The sequence below is a fragment of the Ailuropoda melanoleuca genome, chromosome 7, assembly GCF_002007445.2.
Source record: "Ailuropoda melanoleuca isolate Jingjing chromosome 7, ASM200744v2, whole genome shotgun sequence".
NCBI classification, from domain to species: Eukaryota; Metazoa; Chordata; class Mammalia; order Carnivora; family Ursidae; genus Ailuropoda; species Ailuropoda melanoleuca.
This window is the reverse complement of record NC_048224.1, coordinates 54,581,258-54,602,152: the sequence shown is the minus strand read 5'-3', so window position 1 is coordinate 54,602,152 and position 20,895 is coordinate 54,581,258. Positions and strand designations below refer to the sequence as shown.

The 20,895-nt window shown below is 58.8% G+C and overlaps 1 protein-coding gene across 11 annotated transcripts in view; it reads right to left on the bottom strand.

Annotated features, from left to right (window-relative positions):
• Positions 1-2,427: 2,427 nt before the first annotated feature.
• USP20 (ubiquitin specific peptidase 20) overlaps positions 2,428-20,895 on the bottom strand; it is a 43,165-nt gene continuing 24,697 nt past the window's right edge. For 2 of the 11 annotated variants that reach the window (XM_034664663.1, XM_034664664.1), the window contains exons 11-26: positions 18,212-18,659; positions 17,764-17,904; positions 17,362-17,477; positions 16,910-17,082; positions 16,206-16,300; positions 10,059-10,092; positions 9,819-9,864; positions 8,550-8,730; positions 8,339-8,465; positions 7,628-7,797; positions 7,467-7,548; positions 6,423-6,531; positions 5,559-5,661; positions 4,385-4,456; positions 3,858-4,034; positions 2,428-3,715 (exon numbers count right to left, since the gene is read on the bottom strand). In XM_034664663.1, coding sequence (XP_034520554.1) covers positions 3,874-4,034; positions 4,385-4,456; positions 5,559-5,661; positions 6,423-6,531; positions 7,467-7,548; positions 7,628-7,797; positions 8,339-8,465; positions 8,550-8,730; positions 9,819-9,864; positions 10,059-10,092; positions 16,206-16,300; positions 16,910-17,082; positions 17,362-17,477; positions 17,764-17,904; positions 18,212-18,659 — 2,058 coding nt within the window. In that variant the 3' untranslated portion in view covers positions 2,428-3,715; positions 3,858-3,873. Of the gene's footprint in view, positions 3,716-3,857; positions 4,035-4,384; positions 4,457-4,512; positions 4,708-5,558; positions 5,662-6,419; positions 6,532-7,466; positions 7,549-7,627; positions 7,798-8,338; positions 8,466-8,549; positions 8,731-9,818; positions 9,865-10,058; positions 10,093-16,205; positions 16,301-16,909; positions 17,083-17,361; positions 17,478-17,763; positions 17,905-18,211; positions 18,660-20,895 lie in introns of those variants that run through there. The other 9 variants (XM_034664665.1, XM_034664667.1, XR_004626611.1 and 6 more) reach the window with 9 other exon arrangements.

Sequence of the window (20,895 nt, the reverse complement as noted above, 5' to 3'; positions counted from 1 at the left end):
CGGGGGGGGGGGGGGGCGGCGGACCGGGTGACCAGGAATACAATGGACGTGGGCTGAGCCGGAGGTGGGGGTTCAAGTGCTCCTCTTTTAATTAAAGCAGAAGACGTCTCCGGAGCTGTCGGCCCGCGGGACAGCCCGAGACCCGACCCTGAATCCAGCCGCCAAAGGGAGGCGAGGCAGGCCCGCGGGAGGGAAGGCGCCGGGGCGCCAGACGGAGCAACGCGGCCCAGCCCAGGGGGGCTGGCGGCCCCGCATCCCGGGCAGGGAGGAAGCCCCGTCCATCCCTGAGCCTGTGGCCAGAACCGTCCCAGGCCGGGATTAGAGTGCGAAGCCCGTGGCCCTGCTCTCAGCAGCCACTCTGTGAGCGCCAGGAGGGGCTTCCCCAGAGCGGAGGCCACGAGGCCCTGGTTTAAACGCCACCTGTCCAGATGGTATCGTGAGTGACCGGGACTTAAATGACCTCCCTTCCGCTGCGGGCTCTGCTGGGCCGCAAAAGGTGGAGCAGAATCTGAGAAAGGCCCCCCATGAGCCTTCGTCCTCAGAGCCAAGGGGCCAAAAGCGGTGGGAGGCAACACGGGCATCTCCTCATTCTCGGCTGTTGGGCCCCGGAAGGAGGCTGGGGGCAGGGAAGGATCCCGGGCAGCATTTGGCCCCTCAGTGTGCACATCCTCCCACCACACCGAGCCCGGTCCCCACTCCTGGCTCCCCGGACAGCACCTGAGCCAGGCCGCTCGCGGGTCTCAGAGCTGAGGAAGGGCTGGAGACGACGTCCTAACAGGTCCCTGGGACAGCTTTCCAGAACACACATTGGCCGCCCTTTTCACAGCTTCTCCTAAAGGCGTTATCTCTTCTGCACCCCGCTCCTTCTTCGAGGCAAGAACGCTCCTCTCTGCTGCAGGGAGAAGAGCCAGAGGGAGCAGGTGTGATTCCAAAACCCCGCTCGCCTCCCCCAGGGCTCTGTGGGGCTCAAAACAAGGCAGTGTGAGACTTGCAGGATCATTTATGTTTGCACTGAATTAACTAGAACAAAGGCAGGAAGCCACACTTTTGGGGGGCCTGCGCCTTCCAAATGCATTTTCTCATGCAGGTCTGTGAGCAGGAGGGCCCCACTCTCGGCAGGCTGCAGGGGGAGGCTCTCGACCCTACAAGGAGCTGCTGGAGTGAGGCCCTACAAGGAGCTACTGGAGTGAGGCCCGGGAGGGAGGAGCCGGATGGGAGATGCCGGCGGAGGAGCCGGGAGGTGGCCTTCCCCGCTGCCCCGTGCTTCCCGGCCCCACACGCTCTGTGAAGTGAACAGCCACAGTCTCCTGTTTTGTCTCCAGATTCCGGCATCTGAGTTTGACGGAGCCACTTAGAAGCCTGGGATAGCAAGGGAAAATAGAAAGGAAAGATTTTAAGGTTGGCTGGCACCTCCCTCCTTCTCCCCCCCTTCCCGTAGCACAGTAAGTGTCTCCAAACCTCTGAAACCAGCCAGTCCTCCGGCCAGAACTTCATTCTCAGCTTCCATTGTGAACAAGAAAGGCCAATCACAAAATCCGTACCACGGAATTCCGGGTGTACAATGTTCAAATGTCAGCAAGGCTAAAAATCGTGCCTAGACTCCGAGACCCACGGACGCGGGAAAGCTATAAGCAGATGAAGGACGCACAGCGGCTACTTCCGGGGCGGGGCTAGGTGGCAGCTCTGCTCAGGAGGGACCCACAGGGGCTCACGGGGCGGTGATGGTAACCCCCCGGGGNGGGGGGGGGGGGGGGGGTGGGAACTATTCCTGATGCAGAACACGGGTCCGCACGCTCACTTCTGATGGGATTTCACAAGTGTATGTCTTTCAAATGACATATAAAAATCTCCTATTCTTCTCTCCCCACCAAACCCAAGAAGTGTAAACAAAAGCCAACCAGAACCACGGGGAAAACAAAACACCAGCATCACCAGGTGCTGGGGAGTTCCCCACGCAGGACCCCAGCAACCGCGATGCTGTGATGGGAGGCGCCAATGTCCGCCGTCAGCCCAGGAGGGAAGGGTCCCTCCAGCTGTGAAGCCCTTGAAGGCCAGGGGAGGGTAACCCCAGCTCGGAGGGATTACCCCACGTGGCCCAGTGGCCGGGGTGCGGCGCCAGTAGGGGACCAGCCCGTGTTGTGCTGGCTTTACCCCACCCCCCACATCGGGCCCCACTTCTCGGGGTCCGGGGCTGGTTCCAGGAAAGGAAGGCATGCGTTCGTGGCCCCCTCTTCCTCATCAGCTCCTGCAGCCTCCGGAGGCTGTCTGGATTCAGAGCCACGCCAAGCCCCCTCCTGTGTGCCCCCCCCCCATGCGCGGTGGTGTGGACCGCGGATCACACCGCAGCAGGCCCTCCCGGGCGCAGAGCTCCCCTCTTCCCTCCGCTAACAGTGAGCTGCCGCGGTGGGTACAGACGACAGCAGGGGCTGTGGGGAACGCATATGTATTTATTAGGACGTTCTGAACACCAACGGGGCCGCGCAGATGGGGGGTCAAGTTTAACCCGGCGCAGAATCTGTCACCAGCAGGGTGACCTGCGGCTGCCCAGCCCCGCCGCGGGGTCGCCCGTTGGCTGCAGCAAGAACTTTCTAGAGACTGTAGCAAATGTCAAGGGACTCCAGAGCGGCTTGTTCTTTGATCACATGCTGCCTCAGTGGGGAAGGAACCGGGTGGAAGGACTGCAGACTGAGCCACGTGTCCCGCCAGCTTCCGGGGCTCTGCCAGGATTCCAGCCACATCTGCTTCTAGAAGCTGAAGGCCACGGCGTGTGGGGGCCTGGGTCCCGACGCCCCTTCCCCGCCCCCGTTCCCTCTGGCCCCAATGAGGTGGGCATCTCGCCCCAGCTGCTTCGTCCCGGGGCATGGGTGCTGCCAGAGACGAGACCCGGCCCCTGGGCTCGTCCCAGCGCCCAGCATGGCCTGGCTCAGCATCCAGAATGGGCTTCCGTGGACGACATAGGGGCTGCGCCAGAGCCACAGCTCCCCGGGCTCCCCATGACAGTGTGGCGAGAAACTGGGAGCCCCCCCCCCGAAGCCGCATTCGCAGCAAAGGACAGTGACACGGGCTACTTCTGTCTCATCATCTGGTTCCGTGGTGGGGACGAGCAACAGCCAGCACAGGGGGCCAGCTAGGCAGCACGGGGAGCCAGGGACCAGCTGCCTCCAGAAACAATTTCGACAGATCCAACCCCCACCCTGGGTCCCCATCACAGATGAATCCAAAGTCATTAGACTGCAGGAGAAACGCTAAGAGCAGCCCGGGGTTCTGGAGCCTTTCTGTGACACCGGGGATCAGGCCGAAGTGGGGCCTAGGGAGGAGCTGGCTCCGGCACCCCCGCTGCTCGAGGTCGGCCCTCTGCAGCCCCGCTCCCTGCTGGGAGTCCCGGTTGCTGGACAACGTCTGGAGCCCACCCCTCGGTCCCTAGGCCACAGCCTCTGACTTGGAGCTCCAGGGACCCAAGCTGGGCCCGAGCGAGCGAGGGCGGGGGGGCGGACACAACGACTGTGACAAGTGGGCACAAAGACCCAAGTTAAGGAACGTCGCAGAGCCCTGGTCGTTTGAAGAGCCCGAAGTGGATGTATTTCCTGGTTGCGACGTTACTCACTGGCACCCAAACAACTTTGCTGCCTCTTTACACATCTGGGTTTCCCAAGCGGCCGGCCTCTCTTCAGGGCGCAAACACGCCCTCCACGGGGAGGAGGGCCAAGGCGGGGGCCTGTGGGGACACTTGGGTCACTCAGCCCGGCAGGGCCCACGAGAGGGTTTTTCCAAACATCCTCATGGAAGGTGCGTTCAGGGATGCACTCTTCCAACACACGGGGGGCGGGAGAGGGTCTCTGCAAAGGGAGGGGACTTACAGACTGGCCCACCAAGTCACACGGCCCGGGTCTCGGCTTCGATCTTCTGCTCCCCGTGTAAGCTCTCTGGGTCCTGGAGCTGGGCCACGCTCTGCCGGATGGCGATCTCGGGGCCGCCGCCGTACAGGTGGTTCAGGTAGACCCAGGTCTCCTCTGAAATCTGCCCGTAGTCAGCTCCTGCGGGGCCCCAGAGGCCACATGGTCGGCGCTGGGCTTGCGCGTGCCCCCTCACCCCTCCGGGCCCCACCGGGGAGGGAGGGCACCCGTGCACTCCCCTGCAAAGCTGTTCAAGAGTAATCTTGGGACGCTGCACGGGACGTCCGTTCTCTAATGACCCCAGAAGGCACATCTCTGGCTACCGCCCATTTCCCAGGCTGTGCGATTCCCACAAAGGGCAGGCAGAGGCCAGCACAGGGCATGGGTAGGAGCTGTGGGGGCTCCGGAAAGGGCTGGTCGTTGGCAGCCAGGAGGGACCGCGGGGAGCCTGGCTGGCCGGGGAGTCCAGGGCTGGAGCCGGCGAGACTCACCCTGCTTCAGTTGGACGTGGCCGCTTCCTTTGACCTGTGCGATCCTGCTGTTGTCAATGGGCCCGGGGGGCTCTGGAACAGAAGCGGCTCAGGCTCAGCACCTCTGGGCCTCTGCAGCAGCCAGAAGCCCCCCAGCCCCCCACGGCCCTCCACCTCTCAACAGGTAAGAGTCATTCTCAAGGCGTGACTCCAACACCGTGACCCCAGAGAGGCCGTCCGGGGCCCGGGGTCTGGGTGACGTCCTTACAGGGGTGGGTGTTGGGCACCAGATGCTCATCCGCAGAAGCCGAAGAGCCAGAAGGGACTCGGAGCATCCCTGGAGCCTGCAGAGGGCATTTCTGGGGCTTGGGCGCTCATTTCAGACCCCTTGTGGAACACCCTCCCCAAACCTCCTATAATCCTCAGCAAGCACGGGACATGAGAGCTGTTTCTCGAGGCAAGGGAGGAACGGCCCAGGAAGCGCTGGCAGAAGGCAAAGCCGGGGCCCGAGGGCGGGCTGCAACTCCAGAGCCCGGCTCTCCACCACAGCCGAGCCTGAACGCCTCCACCACTAGGGAGCCCCTGGGGTGCACCTGCCGCCTCACGTGCCAGGGGCTGGATGGCAGCGAGGACCCTCCCCTGGCCCCGAGGCCTGGCCAGCGCGTAGGCCCTGAAAGGCCAGTGTCTCGTGCCCAGAACCTGCTGGCCCTGCCAGGCCCCAAGCCCTAGTCTGGGAGCCCCCGTGTGGGGCTCGAGGGTTTTGAGGGCGGCCACAGGCAGGCCAGAGCGCGGGCGCGGCCGTTTCTTGCTGGGGACTGTGGAGGATTCTGGGAGGCCGCCTGGTGCTGGGGCCTGCCTCCACCTCTGGAAAGCGAGCGGTCAGAGGACACTGTGTCCGCGTTCTTTCCTAAGAGTCTGAAGCCATCTATCCACTAAAACCTTCATTTAGGGCAACGGAACCCCCAAAGGAAAGGGCCGGCCGGAGGGAAGGGCAGCCTTGTCCAGGCGCCATCGGGACAGGATGGGAGGAAGGGGCGAGCGAGACGCCTCCTGTCCCGCCGCAGCAAGAAGGCCTGGCCCTGGGGCCCTGGGTGGCCTGGCCCGGGGTGGGGGGGACGGGACAGGGATCCCAGCCCTGGGGCAGGGGGACCACCTGTGCTGGCAGGGGGGAGGGACAGGCCCGCGCTGCACTCACCATTGTCCTTGCCCTTGACAAAGGCCTCCCACTCCCGAAACCATTGCATGCTGATGCAGTAGATGACGCCAGGGCACTCCTCCGCCTGGAACGCTTTGTTCAGCTGCGCCACCAGGGAGCAGAGGGGAGCGTCACACCACTACCCCGGCACGCCGCCGACCCTCCCCTCGACTCCTAGAAAACCCCAGATACTCCAGGCAGAAAACGGCGGCGGCTCCCCCCACTTAACTGGGCGCGCTGACTTTGCTCCGTGATCTATTCTGACACATCGTTTTCCCACGGGCACAGAGCTCGGTGTCCTTTACTGCCTTTCACCCAAGCTCCCCTGCGGAAGGGCGGGCGGTCCCCGGTCACCCTGCTCCGAGGGCCCGGGCCTCACACACGCCTCCTCGTGCTGCAGAAGCCCCTTTCCTAAACGGGGTCGTCCCGGGTCGTTTAGCCACGTGCTTTGTTCACTTAGTGCACCTGTCCGTGCCGGTTGAGAGACCCCGTGGTTCTCACTAGTGGGGAGATCTGTCCCCCCAGGGGCACGGCCAAAACCCAGAGCTGGTTTTTGTTGTCACTGGCATGCGGGGGCCAGAGATGCTAACTGTCCTATCACACGCAGAGCAACCCCCACAATAGTCACCAGCCCCGAAAAGCAGGGCTCTGTTCTTTCCACACTGGCTCCAACACACAAGCGGATGACCTGAGCGTCCGGAACCCGACCGTCCTGCCAGCAAAGTCTTCAGTGTCCGGCCGCTCTGTCCTCCCACAGCACAGGCCTTCCGAATAGAGCCTGACTGCACGTGGCTCTTCAGTCCCCAGCTCCCCGCGTGTCCCCAGCAGAAGCCGGGGCACGGCACCCCGCCCCCACGCACGCACCTTAATGAAGGTGTCGATCTCAACCCGCCTGCGCTTGGCCAGCGCCTCGATCTCCACCTGGCAGACGGAGCACACATACAGATGGTTCACGGCGGGACCGCCCCCAAACCTGCACCCGGAGGGAGGGCAGAGAGAGAGCGAGCACACGCTGGGGGGAGAGTTCCAGGAAGGGAGGCAGCAGAACGTGCCCGAGAAGAACCATGACTGCCCTCCACTTGGCCGGGTTTCTCCTCCTCCTCCAGGGAGCCTCCCCGATGCTGCCCTGGCCCACCTGCTGGGCAACCCTGGGTGCCCTGTGCACGGTCTGTTGACTTTTCTGTCTCCCTCACTCGGCTGGCAGGGGCACCTGTGTGCCCGCGGGCCACAGTACCCGGCAGGAGCGCCACAAGCTATGTTTAAAGGCTAGAGAGCAGATTAACATTCTCGGTTCCTCTCTTGGCTACTGGGCAGGAGCTGCTGTGGCCAACAGCCCCCTCGGCTGGACCCCGAGGACAATGTCAAAGGGAAGCTTGTCCCTCTGCAGGTAGGAGGGTGGGTTCCCACAGGATATGGGGACGCATCCCCCTGTGGGGCTCTGACCCACCCACCTACCACCAGGCCAAGTCTGCACCCGACCCACCAGCGGATGGGGCAAACCCTGTCCGAGGAGAGGCCCCCCAGCCTGTCTGACCGCTCTTGGGGCGGGGGGGGGGGCACATCCTGCCCGGCCCGGGGCCCAGGCGGGTCCTCTACACAACAGCTACGTTTCTGGTCCTGAGGGACTCGAACCCGGAGGGCCGCAGGCCGCACAAGCCCCAGGCCGTCCAAGCTGGGCCGGCCCGAGCCAGCATGCAGGGGACCGTTGGTGAGAGGACCTGCGGGTTTTGCTGGAACCGGTCTCTGTCCCTCCCGACTCTCAGGGCCCAGTGGACGCCCACAAGCGTCTGCTCCGCTGCAGTCACACACGGGGGAAGCAGGCAGCTGCTCCTGGGCAGCGCGGGGGACGCGGTTCCCCGGCTTCCGTCCCCGCGGACGCCCGGCCGGACGGAAGCAGCCGCGCCTCACCTGCCATACAGGTGTTCCCACACGTTCTGAGGCAGGATGACCACCAGGTCGTCGATGTAGTGGTATTTGTGGGGCGGGATGCCTGTGGGGGGAAGGCACAGGGATGGAGCGCTGGGGGCTCGGCCGCCCGCCCCCACCCCTGACCCCAGAGGCGCCCTCACCTCCGTGGGAGCAGAGGAAGGTGTGATTGGTGATGGGCCCTGGCTCGGCGAACGTGTTGAACTTGTTGAGCCATTCTCGAGACACATAGAAGCGCAGCAGGCTGGGCTCCTGCATGGCAGCCAGGGACACCACTTGCTGCCGTTCCCGCACAGCCTCCTCACTGCTCTTCCTGCAGCAGGGGCCGAGCAGGGGTGGGCAGAGCAGGGGTGGGGCAGGGTAGAGCAGGGATGGAGCAGGGTTAAGGCAGGGGGGGGGCAGGGGTGGTGAAGCAGGGATAGAGCAAGGTTAAGGTGGGGTGAGGCAGGGGTGGGGCAGGGGAATTAGGAACAGCTGTGTCTGGGTTCCCTGCATGCGGGGGCACCAGCCACACCCTGCCAGGAGTGTGTCTGCAGCCACCTACCACTGCCTTCCCCACCCCGAGCCCCTCGGCGGCCCCTGCAGCGTGCCGGCCACGGTCACTCCCATGGGAGCACCAAGGAAGACCCAAACTCAACTTCTTGGGCTCCCCACTCTCCGCACAGCCAGAGGACTCTTTCTTACAAGCTGAAACCCTTACTGCCCATGGCCTAGAACCTTCCAGGCTCCACCCCCCTCCACACGCACCCAGAGTAAAGGCCCGGGTGCAGGCGCTGGCCATCCCGGCCCACAGGTCGCCCAGCGGTCCCTGAGCCAGAGCCCGCCCCGCCACGTCAGCCCGCCCGGGACCCCACCGGTAGAAGAGCACGTAGGCCTCGGCGGTCTGCACCGCTGTCTCGTGGACCTCGGTGACGTACTGGTCGTCGAACTCGTACCACTGCCCGTTGATGACGTTCTGGCAGTAGGCGACGTAGTGGCCACCTGCGGCGGGAGGGGCGGGCTGGTCATGGACGTCCGGGGGGGACGGGGACGGGGGCAGGGGTGAAGTGGGGGTGGCGGACTCACTGCCTGCTGTGCCGTGGTGGCAGATGACCGAGAGGAGGTCGTAGGTGGTGATCTGGGACGTGCACTCCTTGGCAAGGAACGGACGCAGGTCGAGTCCCTCGAGGGGGAAGGAGACGTGGCTGCTGATTTTGAACGAGTACATGACCTCGTGCCGAAAGCGCTTCAGGTGGATACACAGGATCTGGGGGAGGGAGGAGGCGGCGGTCCTTCCACACTGCGCTGGCCGGGCCCCGGGAGCCCAGTTACCAGGCGGGGGCTCAGGCCAGACCCCGGGAGCCCGAACCAGGTGGGGGCTCAAGGCCGGGCTCTGGGACCCCCGGTAACCAGGCGGGGGCTCAAGGCCGGGGCCCTAGGAGCCCAGTAACCAGGTGGGAGCTCAGGCCAGGCTCTGGGACCCCTGGTAACCAGGCAGGGGCTCAAAGCCGGGGCCCTGGGAACCCCAGTAACCAGGCAGGGGCTCAGGCTGAGCTCTGGGACCCCTGGTAATCAGTCAGGGGCTCAAGGCTGGGCTCTGGGACCCCCAGTAACCAGGCGGGGGCTCAAGTGGGCTCTGGCACCAGGTCACTCTTTGATCCACTCAGATATCACCCTCCGGGTAAATACAGGAAACATAGCAGCTAGAGCCTTCCAGAGGCCCACGCCAGCCGCGGGGTCCTGCCCACTGACCACCTGGACACACGGCCCACACAGGCTGTCCCCGAGGGCAGTGCTGGTCCGTGCAGGACGCTGAACGTCAGAACTCTGACAACCAGTTCCGTGGCACCGACTTTTCCACAGCTTTTCCACGCGGGCTTCCCAGACCTGCTCAGCACCACCCCAAGCACCCGCATCTTGGCCCTTGCGCCTCTGTGCTCCGGCCACGCGGCCCTTCCGGGGTTCGGCCAAGCCCGTTCCTGCCTCGGAGCTCTGCCCTCCTGCTCCGTCCCTGCTCTCCCTCCACGAGGCCGACGCCAGCCCCCACGCTCAGGGCTCACTCAGACCCACTTCCTCAGAAAGGCCTTCCCCAACGCGGACGGCGTGGTGGCCGTGGCCCTCCCCCATACCTGCCTTCTTCCAGGTGGCAGCCCCTGCCCCACACCTGCAGAGTGTAGGAGGAGATGAGGGAGGGTCCCAAGTCACAAAGCGAAAGATGACCCCTCCACCTGCCGGAGCCTCCCCTCCCAGCAGGGCTCTCAGCCGAAGCAGGAGACCCCCTTCGCCCTAGGCCGCTTCGGCTCAGGCCCCCTGAGGCAGCCGCAGGCAGAGTCCGCGGGAGGCCGCTCCACTCACCTCAGGCAGCCGCAAGACCTTACAGTACTTGACCCCGTTCCGCAGCCTGGCAGGGAAGGACAGATGAGAAGCGGTGAGCGTCCCGGCAGGGGGGCACAGGGGCCCGCTGAGCGCCCTCCCGACACCTCTGTGAGGTCAGGATCAAACTCCCTGGAGGAAGCGGGGAAGTACGTGGGACACAGAGAGACCGAGGGGTCAGAGCGGGAAGTTGGGGAGAAAGCCCAGGACACACACACTTACTTTTTACACCGTTCACAGCTGTACATGTTGTCACCTAGGGCAGTAAATGCAGACAACGGTGAGCAGGGACAGGAAATGGGAGCCGGGGTGGACGTAACGATTTACGCTTATGAGACACAACCTGACAGACTGCCTGCAAGAGAGTCACCTCGGCTCTAAGGGCACAGGGGCTGAGAGACAGGGATGGAAGAAGACATTCCCTGTGGAGGGAAACCAACAGAGTGGAGGTGGCTCCACTGATATCACATAAAACAGACTTTCAGTCAAAACCTGTCACAAGAGACGAAGGGGGTCACTATAGAGCGATAAAGGAGTAATTCAACAAAAGGAGGTAATCACTGCAAATATATGCCTCCAACACCACAGCACTTAAAGATGTAAAGTGAATATTAACACAACCGAAGGGAGACATAGTCAGCAATACAGTAGTAGTTGGGATTTTAATACCCCACTTTCAACACTGGGCAGATCGTCCAGACAGAAAATGAATAAGGGAACCAGACCTGAGCAACTACAGAGCAAACGGACCTCACAGACATATACAGAACATTCCATCCAACAGCACCGGAATACACATTCTCGAGTGCCCATGGAACATTCTCCAGGACAGCTCAGGAGCTGGGCCACAGAGCAAGCCTTCATGAATTTGGAAAGACAAATATCATAATGAGTATATTTCCAACCACAGTGATATAAAACTAGAAACCATGAGCAGGAGGAGAACTAAAAAATTCACAACAACACATGCCTCAACAACTGAAGGGTCAAAGAAAAAATCAAAAGGGAACTCGGGAAGTATCTCGAGACAAATGAAATGAAAACAACATACCAGCACACACAGGATGCAGCAAAAGCAGTTCTAAGAGGGAATTTCATAGCAATAAATGCCTATGTTAAGGAAAGAGAGGGGCGCCTGGGGTGGCTCAGTCGTTAAGCGTCTGCCTTCAGCTCAGGGCGTGATCCTGGCATTCTGGGATCGAGCCCCACGTCAGGCTCCTCTGCTGGGAGCCTGCTTCTTCCTCTCCCACTCCCCCTGCTTGTGTTCCCTCTCTCGCTGGCTGTCTCTCTCTGTCAAGTAAATAAATAAAATCGTAAAAAAAAAAAAAAAGAAAAGAAAAGAGAAAGATCTCAAATGAACAACCTGACCACACCTCAATGAATTAGAAAGTGAAAAATAAATTAAACCCAAACTTGGCAAAAGGGAGGAAAGAACAGAGATTAGGGCAGAAATAAATGACACAGAGATGAGAAAAGGAATAGAAAAAAAGTCAGTGAAACTAAGAGTTGGTTTTCAGAAAAGATAAAATTGAAAAAACCTTCAGCAAAGAGAGAGAGAGAAAAACAGAGGACTCAAAATAAATTATAAATGGAAGAGGGCTCTCACAACTGACACCAGACAAACACAAAGGATCCTAAGAGGCACTACAGCCAATTAACTGTACACCAACAAACCGGACAACCTAGAAGAAATGGACACATTCCTAGAAACATACAACCTATCAAGACTGAATCATGAAGAAAGAGAAAATCTGAATAGACCAATAATGAGTAAGGAGATTGAAGCAGTAATAAAACAAAACGAAACAAAACAAAAACCTCCCAACAAAAAAAGGCCAGGACCAGATGGTTTTGCTGGTGAATTCTATCAAACTTTTAAAAAAGAATTAACACTAATCCTTCTCAAACTCTTCCAAAATTCTGAGAAAGGAGCACTCTCAAACTCCCTTTATGAGGCCAGCAGTACCCTGATACCACAGTGAGATAAGCACATGATAAGAAAAGAAAACTATGGGCCGATATCTCTGATGAATACAGACGGAAAAATTATCAACAACATTCTAGCCAACCGAACTCAGCATCATATTAAAAGGATCACACACGGTGATTAAATGGAATTTCACCGTGGGAGGCAAATATGGTTTATCATACACAAATCAATACACAAGATACTCTACATTCATAGAATAAAGGATAAAAATCATATGATCCTCTCAACAGAGACAGAAAAAGCATCTGACAAATTTCAACACCCTTTCACAATACGAGCTCTCGACAAGTTGGGTGCAGAGGGAACACATCTCGAAATAAGAGGCCATCTAAGACAAGTCCACAGCTAACATCCTCTTCAACAGTGAAAAGCTAAAAGCTTTCCCCCTAAAATCAGGAATGAAACAAGGGTGCTGCCTCTCCCCACACCTACTCAACCCACTACTGGAAGTCCTAGCCAGAGCAATAAGGCAAGAAAAAGAAATAAAAGACATCTGAATAGGAGAAGAGGAGGTAAGACTGTTTGTGGGTGACATAATCTTATACATAGGAAACCTAAAGACTCCACCAAAAAACTGTTAGGACAAATCCATGAGTTCAGTAAAGTTGCAGGGTACAAAATCAACATACAAAAATCAGTGGCATTTCTATACACTGACAATGAAATATCCAAATGAGTGAAAAAGAAAACAATCCCATTTATAATTGTGTCAAAGATGATAAAACACACAGGAATAAATTTAACCAAGGAAGTGACAGATTTGTATGCCGGGAACTATACGACATTGATGACAGACATCGACAAAGACGGCTGTGACATCACAGAAAATGCAGCCCAAGGTTCCTGGTCCAGAGCTCCTAAAGTCCTTGTACTTTCCTAAGCGGTAAGAGCCCTGGGAGCATCATTTGTTCTGATATTTGCTCTGTGACCCTGCTTCCTGACACAGGATTCCCAAGTCCCTTGGAATTTCCTAGGTGATGGCAGTGAATTTTGTCCTAACCAGGTGGCTCTGGGGGCACCTGCGTGGCTCAGTCGGTGAAGCATCCGACTCTTGGTTTTGGCTCAGGTCATGATCTCAGGATCGTGAGATCGAGCCCCACATCGGGCTCCATGCTCAGTGCACAGTCTTTTTGAGAGCCTCTTTCCCCCCTCTGCCCCTCCGCCTGTTCGCATGTGCACTCACTCCTTCTTTCTCTCCCTCTAAGATAAAAAAAAATAAAATCTTTAAAAAAATAAATAACAAGGTGACCCTGGATGGTTCCGCAATCAGGGCTGGTCACCAGAAAGACCAAGCCACGATTAGAAGTTTGGAATTTTCAGCCCTACTGCGTTCTACAGGGAGGAGTTTACAACTGATCACGCGTACGCGAGGAAGCCTCCATAAAAATCCCAATGGCGTGGGGTTTGGAGACCTTCAGAGCTGGTGAATGCATGGAGACGGAGGGAAAGTAGCGAGCTCAGAGACTGTGGAAGCTCGGCGCCCCTCCCACCTACCCCGCCCTGTGCAACTCTTCCGTCTGGCTGTTCCTGAGCTACACCCTTTCACAAGTAACCAGTCATCCAGTAAGTAACGGCTCTAGAAAATTCATCAAACCCAAGGAGGAGGGGTCGGAACCCTCGATCTATAGCCGGTCAGTCAGAAGCACAGATGACAAGCAGGACTTGTGACTGTCTTCTGAACTTGGGGAGGGGAAGTCCTGTAGGACTGAGTCCTTAACCTGTGGGACCTGATGCTGTCCCCAGGTAGACAGTATCACAACCGCATGGAATTCTCAATACCCAGCTGGTGGCGGGGAAAACCTCCACGCATCTGGCGTCAGGAGTGTTGTAAGAGCGACGGGTCAAAGACGGAGCTGTTCCTACACAAGGACCAAAGAAGTGAGTACACACCCTGCGCTCCTGGATCAGAACAATAAATACCGTCAACACACCCATGCGGCCGAAAGCCATCTAGAGACGCGATGCAATGCCCACCAAAAGTCCAGTGACATCTTCCACAGAAACAGAAAACAACCCGAAAATTCCTATGGGACTACAGAAGATCCTAAATGGACAACACAATCCTGAGCGAGAACAAAGCTGGAGGCATCACATTTCCTGACTTCAAACTATACCACAAAATGACAGTCGTCAGAACAGTATGGCACTGGCATGACAACAGACACACGGACCAAGGAACAGAAGTGAGAGGCCAGAAATAAACCCAGGCATCTATGGGCAACTAATATTTGACAAGGGGGCCACGAATATTCAACGGGGGGGAAAAGAGAGTCATTTCAGTAAACGGTGTTGAGAACACCAGATATTCATGTGCAAAGGAATGAAATTGGACCCTGGTCTCCTACCACTCACAGAAATTTAAAAATTACCCTGAAATGGATTAAAGAAATATAAGCCCTGAAACTGTACAGCTTTAGAAGAAAACATGGGGAAAATGCTCTTTGACATTGGTCTTGGCGATGATTTTCTGGATAGGACACCGAAAGCACAAGCAACAAGAGTAAAAATAAACAAGCGAGACTACATCAAACTCAAAAGCTTCTGCACAATGAAAGAAACAATTTGCAAAATAAAGCAGCAACCTACAGAATGGGAGAGAATATTTAGAAACCATATATCAGATAAAGGGTTAATATGCAGAATATATACCGAATTCATTCAAATCAATACCAAAAAAAACCCCAAAAAAAACCCTCAAAAGCAAAACAAAAACCCAGATAATCCATTCACAAAGTGGCAGAGGACCTGAGTAGACATCTTCCCAGAGACAAACAAATGGCCAACAGGTACACGGAAAGATGTTCAACATGACTCATCATCAGGGAAACGTGAATCAAAGCTGTGGTGAGATATTACCCCCCCCCCCTGTTGGAATAGCGCTAATCAAAAAGAGATTTTACAAAATGAGATTAACAAGGGTGGGCAAGGATGTGGAGCAGCACACAAGGGTGTGTGTTCCTGGTGGGAATGGATCATGGAACACGGTGTGCAGGTTCCTCAATTAAAAATAGGACTACAGTACAATCGAGCAATCCCACTTCTGGGTATAAATCCAAAGGAGATGAAATGGGTCGAGAAGAGACAGGCGCACACCCATGTTGGTTGCAGCATTATTCACAAGAGCCAAAAGGCAGACGCAACCCAGCTGTCCACTGAGAAATGAACAGGTAAGTAAGCCGTGGTCTAGCAATGGAATACGATGCAGCTTTAAAAAAAAAAAAGGAGATTCTGGGCGCCTGGGGGGCTCAGTCGGTGAAGCGTCTGCCTTCGGCTCAGGTCATGATCCCGGAGTCCCAGGGTTGAGCCCCACACGGGGCTCCCTGCTCAGTGGGGAGTCTGCTTCTCCCTCTGCCTCTGCTGCTCCCCCGGCTCGTGCTCTCTCTCTCTCTTGCTCACTCACTCTTTCTTTCAAATAAATACATAAAATCTTAAAAAAAAAAAAAAAAAAGAAGAAGAGGATTCTGACACCTGCTACAACACAGAGGAACCCAGAGGACACCAGGTAGAGTGAAACAGGCCCGTCCCAAAAAGACAAATACCACGTGAGCTGACTTAGAGGAGGTCCCCAGAGTCATCATGTTCACAGAGACAGGAAGTAGAACGGTGGGCACCAGCGGCTGGGGGAGGGGAGAATAGAGGGCTGCTGTCCCGGGGTAGAGAGTTTCCATGTTGCAGGATGAAAATCTCTGCTGGAGACTGACTGCCCGACAACATGAACATAGTCAACGCCACTGAACTGTACGCCTCAAAGTGGTTAAGACAGGCAATTTTAGGTTATGGAGGTTTTCCCACAATTTTATTTTATTTTTTTTTTAAGATTTTATTTATTTATTTGACAGAGATAGAGACAGCCAGCGAGAGAGGGAACACAAGCAGGGGGAGTGGGAGAGGAAGAAGCAGGCTCATAGCGGAGGAGCCTGATGTGGGGCTCGATCCCATAACGCCGGGATCACGCCCTGAGCCGAAGGCAGATGCTTAACCGCGGTGCCACCCAGGCGCCCCTAATTTTATTTTTTAAAAGAGCTTTCCCAAAGGTTTATAAGATGCCAAGCATTCAACAGAAAAATGGGAAAAGGACAAGAATGGGAAATTTCAAAATGGGAAATAAAAAACAGGCAAAACTTAGAAAAACTGTCCAGAATCATCAGTAACTGAGGAAAATGCAAAATTAAAGCACAGTAGCATTTCTGTCCACCAAACTGGTAACCAAAGAAAAACAGGGGAAGCCCTAAGAGCTCCAGGCGGTGGGGCTGGGAGGATATGCAGGCCTAACCTGACGGTGGGGAGGGTGGGGGGAGTGGTGATACGGACAGGGAGTTCCAGAAACCAGCTGCATGCTCACCAAGCAACCCCTCCCCAGCCAAGTCCACTCCACTCACCCTTCAGCTCATCAGCAGCAAAGAAAGCAGCAAGGCAGTCTTCCAGGGTGACGACCGGCCCCCAAAACCAGCTGGGAGTACAGGATACCACAAACCTAGGGAGACAGAATGGGGGTGGTGGGGTGCTGCCAGGGCCTGGGCAAGACCAAGACCTGGACACTTTCGGCCTAGAGAGGCATCTTGGCCAGGTGGGTGGGATGGGCAGAGGTCTGGAGTCAAACACCTGGGACCAGCAGCCAGCAGCCCGGTGTCTCCCTGAGCCTCGCCTTCCCATCTGTGAAGGAGCCCCGGTTGCTCTGGCCTGTCCTCTGGGCAGATGGGCTCCGACATCAGGCAGGTGTAGACCGGGCCTTGTGGCACACGGTGAGGGCTCCAGAAAGTTGCCCACTCCTCTCCCCACAGGGCCAGGCCTGCTTTCCAGCTGCCGCCCTCCTTTCTAGCTGCCGCCTGGTGACTCCCGTCTTTACCTGCCTTCTGATCCACGGGCCCGCCCAACCCAGGCCCTTCCAGTGTGGCTGAGGAAGCTCCCACCCCACCCACGCGACATGGGCACATCCAGAGGTGGGCACCCTTCTGAAGTCTGCCCTTGGCCCTGCAAACGCCTGAACTTCGCCGTTCATGGTCTGCTGCCTGTCAGGGCCAGAGCGGTCTGGTCTGGTGTCTCCAGCAGGCGGGAAGGCGGGAAGCCGGGAAGGCAGGCGTACCTCCGGATATACTCCACGATGAAGGCGAGCCAGCCCTGGGCTGTGTAGCTGTCCCCGCAGGCGCCCGGCTTGGCCGGCGCGTTCTGGTAGATGGCCGAGTGCAGCTTGGCCAGGTCCTCCTTGCCAGGAATGGGCAGCGACAGGTCCTGGAACGTCTCCACCGTGGTGGACACCTGTGGGGTTGAAGGTCAGCCTGGGTTTCCACCTTCCGGGGTTCCACCCTGCCCAGACCGAGCAGCGGGTGCAGCCTGAACCCCAGCCACCAGATGGCAGGTGGAAGACAGAGGGTCTGCTCCCTGCCCGCTGGACCCGGGAGCCAGGCAACCAGGCCCTCCCCCTCCAGAAAGGCGGGGGCATTCAGGTGGAGAAGTGACTCCCCCGCCACCCCCGCTGAGGGAGGACCACCAGGGCCACTGAGGGCTGGCCCGCGGCTCCCCACTCCCAGGGCTCACCCGGTCACAGGTGAGACACTGCACGAGGCTGAGGATGGAGCCATCGAAGATGTCGGAGATGACGCTGCGGTAGCGCTGCTCCTTCCGCCTGCGGCTGCCGGCACTCAACACCTGGGCTGGGGGCACAGCACGGGACTAGGCCCAGCCCCACCGGCCTGTCTGGGGCAAGGGGTGGCACTGGGGCTTGCCTGGCCGGGACTCGGGGTCCTATGTGCGTCACGTGGCGGGGATACAGCCCCCCTCCCGGGGCCCGGGTGCCGTCAGTTAGACGGGGCGTTAGAGGGCTTGGAGGAGCTGCTCCTGCAAAGGCAGCCGTGGCACGACTTGCACTCCCAGCCCCCCCGGCACGTGCGGATGCCCCGCCGACCCGCTGGCCGGCCCTCCCTGCCCGATCCTGCCAACCTTTCTTGAGCACGTACGATGGCCCCATCCTCACGGGGCTCGCCCGGGGAGGGCTGCCGGCCAGCTTGGAGTGGCCCTCGTGGTGGTGCACAGGGCTGCAGGGCCGGGAGGCGCTGCGCATGTGGGCTTCGTTGTCTGGCTCTGGGGGCAAAGAGGGGACCATGGCTGGGCCAGGGGAGTCACATTGGCTCTGCGGCCCGGTCAGGAAGAGGACTCGCCAGCACCTCCCAGGGCCTGAGGCCAGAGCCCACTGTGTGTCCTCTGCCCTTTGCCCACCCCAGCCCCCATCAAACCCGCAAGTCACATGTCCTCCCGTGTCCAGCGGGGGCGTGGGGCCGACACGGGCAGGCTGAGCCACAGCCCGGCTCTGAGGCGGTCCACCCACGCTACAGGCATGCAGGAGGTGCCGAACCAAGCGGGCGGGGGTCTCCGAGCGGCTATCTGGCACCTGGGGTCCGGCAGGGGCTGGAGGACCCCGGTGATGGTGGCTGGGCCTCCGCGGGCTGCTCGTCAAGGGCGGCCATGGCCGTGTCCACATCGGCGTCCTCGTCCACTTGCTCAGAGCTGGTGCGCTGCTGGCCCCAGGAGAACTTGCGGTCCTTCATGCGCTCCTTCTCGGAGATGGCGCGGCCCGCCTCGTCGGAGATCAGGAGCTCCGCCTCGGCCTGCGAGCCGCCCCCGCCACGGCCCTGCCCGTCGCCCTCACCCCGGTCGCTGCTCGAGTCACATGACAGGAACTCGTCCTCGGATGGGCTCCGGTCGCCCTCCCGCTTCTCATCTGTGTCACTCGAGTCTGAGTCCCGCGCCTCCACCAGCGCCGCCGCGGCCGCCACCACTGGCTCCTTGAGCTCCTCGTGCAGCTGGTCCATCAGGCAGCGCAGGAACTCCTGGGTGTCCTGGAAGCAGGGGCGGCATCAACAGGGCTTGCTGGGGTGGACGCACCTGCCGTGAGCACCCCACTGCTTCTGCTGCCAAGGACGCCAGCCGATCTGTGTTGCGGGGCCTCATGGCGCCCCGTGCAGATACGCCGAGCAGCCCTAACGGTAGCCTCCCGGCAGTCCTGTCCCAATCCCCGCTCCACCGCGGACACTGAGGCCTGAGAGGCTGAGCCGCCCCTCCCCAGTCACACAGCTGTGAGGTGGCAGAGCCGTGATCCCCACCGGGTCTGTGTGACACCCCAGCTCCCTCCTAAGCAGCCGTAGCCCTGCTTCCAGCTCGGCGTGGGAGAGCAGAGGGGTCGCGTTCGGCCTGGAGAGTCACCTTGCTGCCTACAGGAGGGGACTCTGGGGGTGGGCGGGGAGCCTGTGGAAGCATGAAGGGGACCCACAAGACGCACGTGCACATGAGGGCTCAGCTGACTTTGGTGGGGGTGATGCCCGCCAGCAGGCCAGGCCGTCGACATCCTCCAGCCTGTCTCTGGGCCTCCCTGCTCTCCCCGTCTTCCTGCCAGCCCCCAGGCCCACTGTGGCCTTGCCATTGTGGTCTGTGGTTTGGGGACAGGCTCCGGAGGCAGGATGGCACCCTCCCAGAGACGTGGGCATGACTTGTCAGGCTGGGTGGGCCTCAAATCACAGCAGTGGCGCTTTTATTCTGAGCTCTGACTGGGTCGCCAAACCAAGCAGAAAGCCTGGGCAGTGAGGCTTCCAACACCTGCCCATGGGGCCCAGCCAAGCGCTGCGCACCCAGGCGCTTCAGAAGGCCAGAACACGGTGGCAGCAGCTGGTCTCCAACAGCTGGGGGTATCGGGCACCATGCTGGGCCTCCGGGTTCAACGTCCTGCCCCCCACAGTGCCCGGCACCAGCAGCAGCACCCCTGCCCCAACGCCCAACCAACACGGTGTTGGGTCACAGGGTGGCCAGACCCAGCCAAGCCTCCCCGGCCTTCCACCACAGGCATGGAGAGAAGGGCCTCATCCTCTCAGTTCTGGGATGGGGAAGGGAGGGCTCTGGATGGATTTCCTCAGGCAAAGTGCCGAACTTGAAGATCAGAGAAATTAACCACTAGCTTACCCTGCGTGAGGGAGAGGGGAGGATTTGTGGGTCCTGTGTCAGAGGTCCCAGAAGGTTCTTTTAAGAAACGGGACCCCAATATGCCATCTACATTTCTCTCTGGTTCTTCCTTCTAACAGAGGTACTGTGTTTGTTGCTAGAATCTCAAGCCGTGTGGAAGCGTGACGGCACGCTCCGGCCATTAACACAGGCCCATAGCCGCGCCTACGTTCAGAAATCCTCCCTGTGTTAAGTCTAAGAACCACACACGGGGATGCTTCTGGGGTCCAGGTGGGTGTTAGGCAGCAGCCCTGCTCCGTGATGTCCTCACAGAGAGCCCGGGGAATGGTTCAGCTCAGCCCGAGTCCCACCCTGCCGCTCTGTGCTGTGTGACCTGAACGAGCTGCAGGGCCTCTCTGAGCCTCCGCTCCTTACCTGTAACATGGGGGTGGTGACAGGGCCCGCCTCAGGAGAGCTCTGTGAGGATAAACAGGGCTGTCCTTGTGGGGCGGGTAGTGACAACTTAGTGAACGGTAGATGGGCAACTGTGATCATGGAGGGCATTATCACTTCCCAAAAAGGGTGGTGTTTGGCCAGCACTGGGCTTCTCGGTCAGGAGCCTGGAGTTCATCCAGATGAGCTTGTGAGCAGAGAACACCCAGCAACCCTCACTCTGGGAAGGGACGGCAGGCAGGCGGGGGGGGGGGGGCGGTCTGAGGGAGAGGGCGGAAGACATCCCTCACCTGACCACCGCTCTGTTCCTGGCCCCCACGTTCGGGCCGCAGGAACGGCCGCCCAGACCGGTGCAGCTCCTCCCACAAGCACAGCAGTGAAACCCCAGGCCGCACTGCAGCCTGAGGCAGGGGACTGGGACATGTGAACCGTCCGCTCAGCCTAGGACTGGGGTATACACGTGGCTGCATTCTGCTTCGTTTTGGTCCCCTGAGTTTATGCAATAAAAGGATCGCTGATTTCCAAAGGGTTCCCTAGATTCACAAAGACTCGTAATCAAACGTTTCCTTTAATAAAAGTGAAATTCTGCCTGTGATTGCGGAAATGAGAGAGCACGTGCCATTCCGCCCGCAGTGCTGAGGCGGACACACTCTGCAGTCAGACTGCCCGAGGCCAGACCTCCCCTCCGCC